Source organism: Seriola lalandi, unplaced genomic scaffold (genome assembly GCF_002814215.2).
Source record: "Seriola lalandi dorsalis isolate HSWRI2012SDOR001 ecotype SW California unplaced genomic scaffold, Sedor1 jcf7180002054942, whole genome shotgun sequence".
In the NCBI taxonomy this organism is placed as follows: domain Eukaryota; kingdom Metazoa; phylum Chordata; class Actinopteri; order Carangiformes; family Carangidae; genus Seriola; species Seriola lalandi.
The window spans coordinates 1,425,816-1,439,356 of NW_019525493.1; the positions used below are offsets into that span (position 1 = coordinate 1,425,816).

Below are 13,541 nucleotides of genomic sequence, written 5' to 3' on the forward strand. Positions count from 1 at the left end.
AATCACTGCAGAAGCTGAGAGACCAAAGTGAAGATTCAAGTCTGTTTTATGTTGTTCACGGTTACAGAGCTGAGTCTTTATACAGTTTACATGTAGATTGATATGCACAGCATTATGTAAAAAAAAAATATAATTTATATTATTCTAATTTGAGAAAGCAGGTAGACTTTCAGAAAATGTCCCTATTATGAACGTAAGCAGGCATCCCAAGATGCTTTCAGTTGTCAATGTGGTGCAAAGAGGAGTTTATAACCTCATCACTCCTCATCTATTCATTCATGTTGTGACCTCTCTCAGCTCCCATTCTCTGTTTTCCACATTAAACACATACGTATGTGCATGTGCCTCAACATGGATCTGTTATTTAATCTTTAGGTCCTGCTTTGAAGAGAATCCATTTGAAAACATCTTATTCTATAACCTTCATTATTTTGTGCTAAAGTGTTGCATCCTCATATCATTAACGTATACTGCACTTGTTGACTGATCTACCGTTGTAAACTCCAGTCCAGTTGGTGGCGTTAATGCGCAAATTAGCTGCCAAGCGCCAAAGAACAAGAAAAGGGAACGACTGCGTCCATGACGTTTGTGGTACAGGGAAATAGTGGCAGAGTGAGACCTCTTACTTTGCCTCCGCTAAACGGGCAGCTAGCCCTGGGATCTGACAACCATCTACCGTATAAGCGTTTGGCTTATTTCCCCCCTTTCACCTCTCGCTCTGCAAGAAAACCACAATGTTTGCCGTAAGAAACGCTCTCCGCCTCGGCTCCCGGTTATCCATCCCCGCAGTGGCGAGGAGAGGATGCGCCGGGGCTTCCGTCCCGGTGGACGATGTGGTGAACGGACTCACCGAAGACCAGATCCAGGTTAGCCATGTCGGCTAGCTAACAAGCCACTCAAGGTTCACTTATATATGCAGATACCCTTGCGGTAGAAACAGTGCAAGAGTAGTCACATAAACAAAGATAAGTACAGGACGGTTTAATAAGTTTGACGGACGGTTATGTAAGAGCGCAATGCTCATGGCGTGATGACATAACGTTAGCTAACAGATAACACATTGGCATTAGCCGACCTAGCTCACCACCTAGAAAACACAGTTTTCGTACTCGACAGCTTCCTAATGTTAGTCCAAATTAATTTTGTTTCCTCTTATTGATCTGTTGAAGCAGGTGGGGCTAATATTTTTTCCCAGGGCCGGGCGTCAAAAGCTTAACCAGCTTGAATTTGCTCTATAACTACTACAACGGCTAGAATTACTGGCAAGGCGGTGAGAGGTCCATCTAAACAAACTTTACATCAATGTTTATTCATTCAAAACAAGGTGACAGGGGTCAGTCATATTCTGGCACCAAGTTCATGAGAGTGGACACTGACTGGGTGGGAGGAGCGAAGGGGGTGGAGTTCATATAAAAGATTTGATTGGCTGAAAGTGTCAGTCCTCCAGTCCTGCTCATTTATGAAGTTGGACATATCTCTAATGTCATTTGACAGGTTTTTGTGTGATTGTGAAATACCTTAGCTCATTCACCTGCAACCCAGACAACAAATTTGTCTCCACTTCCTCTCAGATGAATAGCTGAGCTGTGTCTCAGTCTGCCTTGCAAGGGGAAAATAGGAACTAATGTCAGAGTCTGTTCTTTTTTCAGTGCTTAGATAAGTTGATAAGTTAATCTAAAGTCTGTTGCTCTTCTTGGGTCTTTTGCACAGCTCAGACAGACGGTTCGTAAATTCTGCGCAGAAAAGCTTGGACCTTATGCTGATGAGATCGACAAGACGAATGAATTCCCAGGGATGCGGGTGAGTTGAAACACTCAGTTGTAAGTGTACCTGCTGTCCCCTGACTGCGTGTCACAGTTCAGGAAATACCATCAAACAAACTACATTACCAAACATTGTCCTCACCCTGGCTGTGCTGTTGCCACAGTTAAATTTACCATGAAAGATGGAGCAGGATGTCTGTATCGGTAACTTTTGGATTGTCTCTCCTCCAGGATTTTTGGAAAGATATGGGGGAGATGGGGCTCCTCGGGATCACTGCTCCAGGTATGAAGAAAACAATCAACAGTCGATCTACAGCATATGTAGATGCAGTCACAGTTACCTGCAGGGAACTGGAAAATTAGCAAAGCAGTTTTTTATGAGTTAATTATCCAGTAAGACGCTTTTTCATGTTTATTTTTTTTTTAAACAAAGCATTGACTGGAAGCCGCGCTCTCTCTTTCTTTTATAGGTGTTTTAATATTAATTTACTCTGTAAATCTCTTCCAGTGGAATATGGGGGCACAGGATTGGGCTACCTAGATCATGTCATTGTGATGGAAGAAATGTCACGAGTGACGGCAGCCATTGCTCTCAGTTACGGCGCCCACTCTAACCTTTGTGTCAACCAGATGGTACGCCACGCAAATGAAAAGCAGAAGGAGAAGTACATGCCAAAGGTCAGAGCCAAAACTGCTCACACTGTTGGAAAAAAAAAAAAGCAGATGATGAAAAAAGAAAATTGATTTTAATTTTTCATTCTCCTCTTTGTCTTTCCTGTTGTCAGTTAATGACAGGAGAGCACATCGGAGCTCTGGCCATGAGTGAACCCAACGCCGGCTCTGATGTCGTATCCATGAAACTCAAAGCCAAGAAGAAAGGTAGGACACCAAAAACTGAATCACTCCTCTACATTAGTGCTGCAGGCTTAAGTTACAAAACATTTTGTTGAATCGTACAGTATATGAACATATCTGTATCCCTGCATGTGTGTAGGTATGTCCTCTGAGATTTATTAGCTCACCATCAGATGCTCTGGTTTCTGTGCTGCTGTGATGCTTCTATGATGCTGATTAAAATCATCAGTTTTGCATTTCCTGAGAATTTTACTGAGTCAGGGTTTGACAAACACACTGCTGGCATTAAGCCTTTTTCTCACTGAATATTACGTTTGCCAAGTGACTCAGACTGGCCAGCTAAAAGTTAGAATCTGTTTAGCATTTAGTCCCGTGAGGCCACAGACTGATACGTATTTAAGGTAACCTTCACCTCATGTCACATAACGTCATTAACGCTAAGTGGCCTGATAAGAGAACTTTTTAGGCTGTATACAGTGTAACTCTCATCTCCCCTTGATACATTTTCATTCTAGAGATGGGTATTTAAGACATTTAACAAGTTTTTGGACGGCACACTGATGCATAGATAAGTTCCAGGTTTGGCTGATTCTAATCAGATGTTATCAGCAATTTGTATTTTCTCCAGAAAATCAGACTCAGTGATTCCCACATATCGCTGCGCTCAGTGGAGAGAGTGGGCTGAGTGTGAACCAAAATACCAGCAAAGTACAAAAATGGCATAAAGCACCTGCATGGCCTTAAGGCAATGAACACAATGAATGCAAATATACAAATGTGACTTTCAAATTCCCTATGAACAGGAAAAGTGTCAATTAATTTGAGGCAATAAGATGTGTACAGAGAAGGCAGACAAACAGCACTGGTAGGCTGTAGATGACATCAGTGTATGGAGCCTTTCATGTTTGTCAAAGAACATCATCAAAAAATAAACTTTAAGGTCATGCGTAGAAGGTGCACACATTCACTGAGGTGAAAATATGCTGCAAGTGTTTTGTGCTTCCACAATGAAAGAGTGTATCACCTTGATCCTACCAGCTGACACAGAGAGAGGTGGAAATGATTGCGACATGTCAGCGTGGAATCAGCTGTAGGGTGTGATCCTTAGTGGCTGCGCCTCACTTCATGTCTTGTAAATACTGATTTTGAAGCCATTGTTGATTGTAAGGTAAATGATAGAGTAGTGCTGTGTGTTATGATCCCAGGACGAGAGAATTTATTGTTGAGCCGTCTGCAGCTGCGATGGCCTAAGACTCTTTATGAGAAGGTACCAATTAAATAACCAAAATCACAGGTCTGTGCTCAGGCTTTCTCGATGAGGAAAATTTGTTAACTTTTTCGCACTCAAGATGATGTAAAGGATAACTCTGCTGTTTAACTCACTTTCCACTTTGTATGTTTTTTTTGTTTTTTTTAACAGGCGACTACTATATTCTGAATGGCAACAAGTTCTGGATCACAAATGGGCCAGATGCCGATGTCCTTATTGTTTATGCAAAGACAGATCCTGAGGCCCATCAAAGAGGCATCACAGCTTTCATTGTAGAAAAGGTAAATCCAGTCAAGTACAGATGTATTCTTCTCTGCGTCTTGCTTCACATGTAGCTCAGGGGATGTTATGGGTTTTCATGTTAATAACAATTTAAAAGGTGTCTCTGTTTGTGGATGTATGTGTGCGTATTTTGTAGGGAATGCCGGGATTCTCTACAGCACAGAAGCTCGACAAACTCGGCATGAGAGGATCAAACACCTGCGAGCTGATCTTTGAAGACTGCAAAGTCCCAGGTGTGTGTTGAAGTGCTCTCTCCACTATATGTTGACTTGAGTTGTAAAACAGCAGAATCCACAGACCGGTTTTTGTTTCGGCTCATTTCTTTGCACGTGTGCCGTGTGATCCTCGAGTGACGTTGCTGCTTATTATTGTCCATTGATGATCAAACTTTTTTTCCTATTTGTTGTAGAGGAAAACATCCTTGGTCCATTGAACAAAGGCGTTTATGTGATGATGAGCGGCTTAGATCTGGAGAGGCTGGTGCTTGCATCTGGACCTATTGGGTAAGTTTATACCAGAACACACAAAATATAACATGTTGGGGGTAATTTCTGTGTTCTCACTTGGATTTATTTAACTAAGTAATTACTTTTTAATGTGACTGTTTGGTGTTGGAATATTTATACCTCGTTAACTCTGCCTCAGGTTTTTCCGAGGAAATAATTTGAATGCAAACACTGTCTGCTTGTTAAACCTTGTGGGTTTGTGTTCGGGCAAAAAAAATGTAGTTTGCATATTTGTGTAGTTTATATTTACCTACATGAGCAAAGCAGTGCTTACATTTCATTGAAGCCTTTATAACTGGAAGTGTTAAGACATTGTTTAAAGAGAATAGAAAACATGATTGCTTTGTCCTCAGAAAGGCTTATGAAATACAATGTTTTGATATCAGAAACAGTAAGGCAATTTCAAAGATGTTCACAACAACCAACAACATTGCTGATCAAACTCACACCTCTGCCATAAAAAAAAAAAAGCCGCTTAGCACACTGAATCAGAGAACACACCGTGTCACATCATTCACTTTTTTTGTTTTTAGCATCTTGTAATTTACTTTATGTGACTTGCTGTTAAATATCCGGATAAATGAGACTTGAATTGTTCATCAGATTTTAAAATAATTACTTTACAGCATCATGCAGGCAGTTCTGGACTTTGCTGTCCCCTACCTACATGTGAGAGAAGCTTTCGGACAGAAGATCGGGCACTTTCAGGTTTGAGCTTTAGCCTTCACGTAAGACAAAGTCAGTTTGAAATTGGCAGCAAAGAATTTAAAAGTGTAGAAAAACTTGAGTGAAACTGACCTAATGTGTCATTCTCATCTGTTCAACAGCTGATGCAAGGCAAGATGGCCGACATGTACACCAGACTGAGCTCTTGTCGGCAGTATGTGTATAATGTTGCCCGGGCTTGTGACAAAGGACACTTCAGTGCAATGGTGAGAGGATTTCTAATCACTCATCTACACTGATATTCAGAAAAAGATTATTTAAAATGCGCTTTAAAAGTTTAACCTCAGGCAAGAAAATGTTAAAATACATTTGGAATATACTGTATATCGATGCATTTGTGTGATGAGCGATTGTTCTTCTTTTACAACCTCTGTAAATGTTTCTAAAATGCTTTATATCTTGAAAGGTATTTCATAGGCTTGAAAATGTGTCTTTAGTGGTTTTAATGTCAAAATACTGCATATCATGTGGAAGATTTCCACCTGTAAAATTCAGTCAAAAGTTCAAAAACACTGAAGATTGTAATCTCAACTAATGATTTGAGGACTTGTGGGATATTTATTTCACGTTATGTCAGATTATGGTTAGATATGTGTTTGACTTTTCATATTGTGATAAAATACGGTTTAATTTATCATACAATTTCCTCAGACTTCACTTGAAACCTAAGAAAGAATGAACGATTTATTATTTTGTGAAGCTCTTTGCATAAGGCCGTCATTCCCTGAGTCAGCATCTTATTTTACTTTGTCCAGAGGTATTTTTCCCCAACCCTGCACACAGTGACTGTTGTTTGTGTTTTCGTTGCAGGATTGTGCTGGAGTGATCCTGTATTGTGCTGAGAATGCCACTCAGGTTGCTTTGGATGGTATTCAGTGTTTGGGTAAGTGCCAAGAAACTGAGGGGTTCAAATGAAAAATGAACCTTAAACTAGCATTGATTAGGAAAGGAAACATATTTCAGGTTGTAATGAACTTACAGTCAGTTACTGTCAGAAAAGTCTAATTTATGGACTTAAATTGAGGCCTGAATTTAGTCTGGGACGTATGCCCAGTTTTTGGAATAAACCTATAAATTGGTCAGTGTGATAACCCTGTACTTTAATTGTGAACGGAGTCGTGGTGCCATTGTAATTGGTAGCGGTTTGATGTTAGCATCGTTGTCAGGAGCTGGGAGCAGGGCTCTACAGGTGCAGCTAATTTGGTTAATAAATGGCACAATGAGCAGCGAATGGCTGCAATGTGGATACAAGAGAGGAGGTTTACTGGACTACATAGTGTGAACATGGAGGGAGTTGCCTCTTAAACCTCTACAATAATGGAGTGGTGGGAATTTAATGTATATAATACGGATGGATAGAAGCCAAGAGGTGTGGCTTAGTGGATGTATTGAATGGGGGTTTAAAGTAGAAAAAATGTCTTCCTTATTTAGCTTTTGATAAGCTTCATTTTAATGCGAATGTTTGACTGATGTGCACTGATTTCTACACATCACAGGTTTTTGTAAATACCCTAATTTTGCATAGTTACAAAGAATTTGCCTCTTTACGTTCATGTTATATTCCCTGTTGCCATTTGCGCCTCATTATCCCAGGCTTTGATGAACCAAGTGTACATGACATATTATCTTGTTTTGCCCAGTAAATGCCTTCATTTTATAGCGTTTTGTTAACAGAATGTAAGAATTTATGCAAACAAATGAACATGTCAAGATAAGGGGGTGAAGGATTCTGTTTGATGTTTTTTGCTTTTTATAATGCTGTGCTTTTTGCCTAATTTAGAAATTTTCTTAAACTTTCAAACAGATTCACATAATACAGATAATTGTAGTGCAAAATCAATCTATTTTGTATCGATGTATGATTTGTTAATAAAATTATACTTCAGGGATAAAATACACACTGGTTATCGAGCCATGCATACGGATATACATATTGTTGTCATACAGTTTGAGTAGAATCTGACAAGGTAATGAAAACAATGTAATCTCTAAAACACTTTGAGGCAAACTGAGGGAACATTTTGTACCTTGTGCAAGCAGATCAATGATTTGATATGTTGACAAAGCTTTTATTCATACAGGCATGGCTGCTGTGAGACTGCACACTAACTTTAACCTATGTGTCACTTGTCAACAGGCGGGAACGGCTACATCAACGACTACCCTATGGGACGATTTCTACGTGATGCAAAGCTGTATGAAATCGGCGCGGGCACAAGTGAAGTTCGTCGGCTCATCATTGGACGAGCTTTCAACGCCATGTACAAATAAGCTGAACTGGGCGAACGCTGAGGGAACGATTCGCCATGGATGAACACAGTTACTCACTCCCGGGGCCTTATACTGAATGAGTTGTTGCTGCTGTTAGGTTGTTGTGGGTTTTCAGAATCAGTCTCACCTGGTACTAATTCATACACAATACAAATGAAATCAGAGTGTTGACAGTGATGTTACAAGCTGCCTGACAAAACAAATTAAATGTTGATTTAGTGTGTGAAGTGGCCTTCATGTCATTTAATTTTTTTTTTTATAAATATACTAGGTTACTGTAGTTTCAGTTAGTTATTTAATAACCACTGAAATGCCAATAAACCAATGACTTAATTATTGATCCCTATAAACAGGCAGTATCACAGATTTTCTGCTCATGTGATGAAATTGAATTTGAAAATCTTACACATGGCTGTGCATCAGTGAAGTTTTTATTATCATCATTATTATTTGATTTTAACAGTTTCTTGAGGCCCATCCACTAGATGAAAGCTGATTTTGTGTTGTCTTGAACACTCCTACTAGAGCTCCAAAACTGCTGCTGCTGTGATCTCAAGGGTTGTAAGAACAAGCGGATTGTGAATACTGTATCATGCATAATGTAAGGAAAATAGATGCCAGAGGCTCAGTGTCACTCCAGGACACTCAAGCAGGTCATTGTTGCTGTTTATAAAACCTGACAACACACAGAAATAACTTTCTCTAACCATTTCACCTCATGATCACTACAGCTAATAGGAAAAAAAAGTCTCTAAATGTGAGGAGTTTTTCAATGTAATCTGGCTGCGAATCAAATCTTCGTAAACTCCCTTTCACAATTTGAAATGTTTGATCATTAAGAAGGAACAGCTGATGTCTGTGAGTACTCTGTTGAATTAGCATTAGAAACCCTGTTTTTTCATTATTAGAGCAAACATATTCCACTGTTTTATACTGTGTAAATCAGTCCCACTGGAGAAACCTTCTGTCTTGTCTTCTCTGAAGTGTCAGTATGTAGCTGTACAGTATGAAAATGTATGAAATATGTAGTTGATCCGTTTGCAGTAAATAAAAATTAAACTTTTTTTATTTCTGGACTGCAATTTTTGACAGTTTTTATGTACTGCCTAAAGGATCACAAGTTATGTCCCATGTGCATACTTATTTTAAAGTGCTTTATAATTATAATACAATTTCTTCCAATTTTCTGAGAAGTTTATTTTTATTTAAGGGAAAGAGCTTCTTTTCAAAGGTTTTTTTTTCCATGAATACCATTGTTTCTGGTCTGAGTTAAAAAGACAAAGCAAAAAAAAATTATGAAAATTATAAAATACAATTTAGAGACATTTTAAAACATTCTCTTCTTTAAAACTCTTCTTCCTTGCATGAATATGCATCATAATCCCCGCACTCTCATCCCTCACTCACTAACCTGCTGCTGAAACATCTCCATCACCTGTTAAGATGATGGATCCTCAGCTTATTGCCTCCAATCCATCTACTGTTGTTTCATCTCTGTCACACATTCTGACTCAGTCTGATTGATGTGCAGAAGATTGTTTGGTTGGACTTTGATGCTGCTCCGCTGTGTGATAAAAAAAAAGAAAGAAAGAAAGATGAGGAATTAACAGTATTCTGAGTTTGTTGTTTCATTTCTTAATCCTCCAGTGGAGATGAAAGAGTGGCATTTCAGATCTGGAGACACTCATGAGCTCTCTGCAGAAAGATGTAAAAGACACTGTGTCTGCTCTCTTGACTGTAATCAGAGGTGACTGTGCTTGTCCTGATTTACTTCGGAAGTATCTTATGATAAAGAAAGAATTAAAAAGACAGAGAAAAACACAAAACAAAACATACACTTTTCTATTGTCCCTATGTATCCACTGAACATAGAGCTCATTGTTTCTAGGAAAGCCAGAGGGGAGACTGTAGTTCAGACAATGACTGAACTATCCCACTGCATTTGAATAATACATGGGTCTGTTTCAGGGAGGATTTTCCCTTTACAGGAAATAAGTCTGGTTTAAACATTCATATCTTTATCACACTGAGGTAACTGCTTAAGTTGACTGAGAAGGAATGTATATCTATCTATCTATCTATCTATCTATCTATCTATCTATCTATCTATCTATCTATCTATCTATCTATCTATCTATCAATCTATCGTATATTATATAACAATTAATATTGTTGTATACCTAATCATAATTTCATGCACTCATAATTATGCAAATACACACAATACAAAAAGAGGTCACTGTAAATGTGCCTTTAATGATATTTACAAAGCCTAATGTCCAAATATTAGCTAAAGCTACCCTTGAAATTTACAAAAGTAGCAGCTAATGCTAGCCTTATAATGTGTGATTTATGTTAGTGACTGCAATGCTTAGCTTCATGCTAGCTTTGTTTACTATAAGTTTAATGATAACAGTTAGCAGCTAATGTTACTGTAAGGCTTAATGCTAGTCTTATAACGTCCAAAGCTTAGTAGTTATGCTACCCATGTAATATTCAGATGTTAGGAAGAGATTAAGCGATCTATGTAATTGGTCAGAAGGGTCGCAGCTAACGCTACTTACACTCATGCTTTGTTTAGCCAGATTTCCATCTTAATCTTGAGCAAAGCAAAAACTTTGTATGACAGGATTGTGGTTAACATTGTGTTTTGTAACAGTTACCATCATTATTTTTTTGTTAAATAAGTACAGTTCTACTAGACCTCATTGGTTAAATAGACTGTATATAAAGGTTTAACCTGAGCACCAACCTCTCCATGGACTCCAGCAGTTCTAGAGGGGGTCAGTCAAACACTTCCCTGATTTTACTGACATTTTTTCAAATTGCTGTCGTTTTTTTAATGTCACAAACACCTTCAACTCCTATCGTCTCTCCAGCTAAACTGAAAGTGTCAGTAGCAGGACAAGATCGAGCGATGAGACATGCTGGGGCTGAAATAATGTGTCAGCTACAGACCGATAGATGGATCCTTCCTTTTGCTGGTGGTCTGTTAACCTCCAGCCTCGGCTGGGACTCCAGCTCGTGATCGCAGAAAATGTCACACAAGCAGCTTCTGTTCCAGTCAAGTTTGAGGCTCGACTCCGCTGCTGAGTTTGTGTGTTTTTTTAATGTCACCTTACTATTAACGTTTTAGTAGGCAACGTTGACAGGTAAAGTATCTTTCACTCTTTATTTCATAAAAACATAAATGTTTTTATGGCCAAAATTAGCATCTAATGGGACTTTCACTTAATATTAACCTACCATGAAATCTTGCCCACCATGTGTCTTGCAAATCTCTGAATGCAAGATGGGTCCAGACATTTCAACAACGACCAAGCAGGATAATGAATGACTGAACGAGCAGCTGGGTCAAAGTAACCCAACCAGCTGTTCAGCTGCAAATGAACACCTTAAAACCCCTTTCACACAGCATGAGCAACACATTCATAGTACGCCAAACAACCCAGAATTATGAACCAGCATGGTTGACCCAACCGTGTGTTCATATACCAATTTTCAGACTAAGACCATGAGATGCAAGTTGAAAGCTCCAGGTAGTGACACAAGATAACAGATGGTATGAGTTAGATAGTTTGAATATCTGTATTATGGGACGCGTGGGCTTATCTTTTTCAGTCATTGCTATACTTTCTTTTTGACAATGATACATTATTTTGTGTGTATGTGTGATCACTTGTGCACATTAATGTTTTCTTTTGTTATTCATTTTAACTTAAAGACCTAAATGAAGTCCAATCAATCAACCAATCGATATCCAAGCAAAAGAAGCAAGTTTAAAACGATCGAACAGACTTGAGGAGTGTCCCTCTTTTTACTGCTTCTGTTCTTTGACATAATGCAAAATCTCAAATTTATCTGTTCACTTTTCACAAGACCTCAGATGCTCTGGGAAACAGTCGATCAAACTATTTATGCCAATTACCTCCTTTGAATTGGCAGGTGGCTCGTTCTTCCATCAAAAACACAACGACAAGATGAAGGAAGATAGTTTAGTGATGATGTTGCACCTGTGGCACAGCAGTCAGTTTATACAGACGCCATCACATTTCTTTTTTGGTGTGTCTTATAACTTAAGTTATATAATGTCAAATACATATTATGGATCTAATGACCCTAACCCTACACTTACGCATACTAATAAAAGGTTTCCAAGTCGTTGATAACAACTTTCTAAAGTGGTGCCTATCAGCAATAAGTGATTATGATGTAAAATTAAACCAACTTCTGGGTCGTGAGTACACATCTCAGTGAAGGAAACTGTTGTGTAACCTCTGGCTGTATGGCTCTTTATTAAGCAGGAAGGACTCCTCCCTTTAGGGGAGAGGTGCAAACTGAATGCTTTATTGTCAAGTGAAGGTTTCCCGCTTCACAATAAGAATCAAGTCTGAAGTTGATAAATGTTTCTTGGATGCTGTGTAACCTTCTTTCACTAATGCATTTAGCAACAGCTAATTTAACATCATTTAACTACAGCCTTGATGGATTAAACCTCTTTATTAATGACTAATTAAAATATGTAAATAGAGACCTGATGTCTTGTTATTAAGTGAGAAACCCATAAGGCTTTTTTCAAATTTGGATTACCAACATTTATGTCAACATTTTTACAAAATGGAAAGGATGAACACCAACCAAAGGTATTGTCCGCGACCTGGCAACAGCAAAGATGTTCTTCTTGATGGGTTATAACTGATTTATGAAGCATTAGTAAAGAATTACATGTTCAATATTTATTTTCAATTCATAACCTCTGTTAAAGGGTGTCTTATTATTAAGTGGAGCTGTGATGATTAATATCCCTTTTGAAGTCTGCATTGTATAACAGGTGAGGAGAGGGTGGAACTTGCAGTATGTTTTTTCAGTCTCTGTCTGCAGATTAAATGTTAATGTATGCAAACATGTGTTATATCAGCAGCTGTCTGAGATTAGTGTGGGTTTCAATCATGTAATGTGTCTGTCAGATGAGTACTTAGGTTGCAGTGGTCTCTAATTCACACACAGAAAAGCCATGATCATTTTCCCTTTGGTTTTTCATATTCCATGATTTCTGTAATTTATTTTAATTTATTTTAATTTTAATTTCTCTTAGTTCATTATAGTTTAGTTAAGTTTGGGGAATCTGATGACCACTCTTTCTGCATATAGACTACTGAACCTAACAAACCCATAATGACAGAAATCTCAGGTTCCACCACATAAAATAACACTGAAAAATTAAAGTCTTATTAAATAGACAACAAACTCCTGCCCATCAGTGCTCCAGGAGGCACTATGCAGTCACATGTCGGAGCAGGTTTTGGTTATGAGCCAGAGCTGACAAGCCACAGATCCTTCATTCAGTCCTGAGCAGCAGAGAGACCAGCTCTTTCACTCTCTGCTGCCAGGGTTAATACAAGTGTCAAAAGAACGGGGCTTAAAAGACATTAACTAGGTGAAAGCCATCTGTCAGCCACAGCGGGGCTGCCGGGGGGTGGACGGTGACATGTGGACGGCGCGTCCGTGGCCCTTTAAGAAACTCCATGTTTTCGCTACATGATGCGTCAACATAAAAAGCGGATGATGCTGTTATGTAAAAACACGCTGAAGTGAGCCGTAGTTTGCAGGAGCTCCGCGGAATGCTCGGCACGCCTCACTTCGTCCTAGAAACCTGGATTGTAGTTTAAAGTGTACCGAGTGTGGATTTTTACGCGTAGCGCATGGAGCAGTGCAGTTTGGAGTAGGAAAAACAAACAAAAAAAAAAAAAAAAACGGCTTCACCCGATCAACTCAACATGAGTCGCCTTCCACTCTGTTTTCCTCCTTCACTTGCGGGAAGCCTACACCTGACGCATCACGCTCTTGCCCTGTGGAAGTAATCTTTCA

The 13,541-nt window shown here is 38.9% G+C and overlaps 1 protein-coding gene across 1 annotated transcript; it reads left to right on the forward strand.

The window, feature by feature from the left end:
• Positions 1-590: 590 nt before the first annotated feature.
• Positions 591-8,737, forward strand: ivd (isovaleryl-CoA dehydrogenase). Its single transcript, XM_023393785.2, has 12 exons — positions 591-866; positions 1,711-1,800; positions 1,995-2,046; positions 2,272-2,441; positions 2,549-2,642; positions 4,039-4,169; positions 4,307-4,403; positions 4,580-4,673; positions 5,303-5,384; positions 5,504-5,608; positions 6,213-6,285; positions 7,540-8,737. The coding sequence occupies exons 1-12, from the start codon at positions 735-737 to the stop codon at positions 7,671-7,673; spliced, it is 1,254 nt and encodes a 417-aa protein (XP_023249553.1). The 5' UTR covers positions 591-734; the 3' UTR covers positions 7,674-8,737.
• Positions 8,738-13,541: the final 4,804 nt, after the last annotated feature.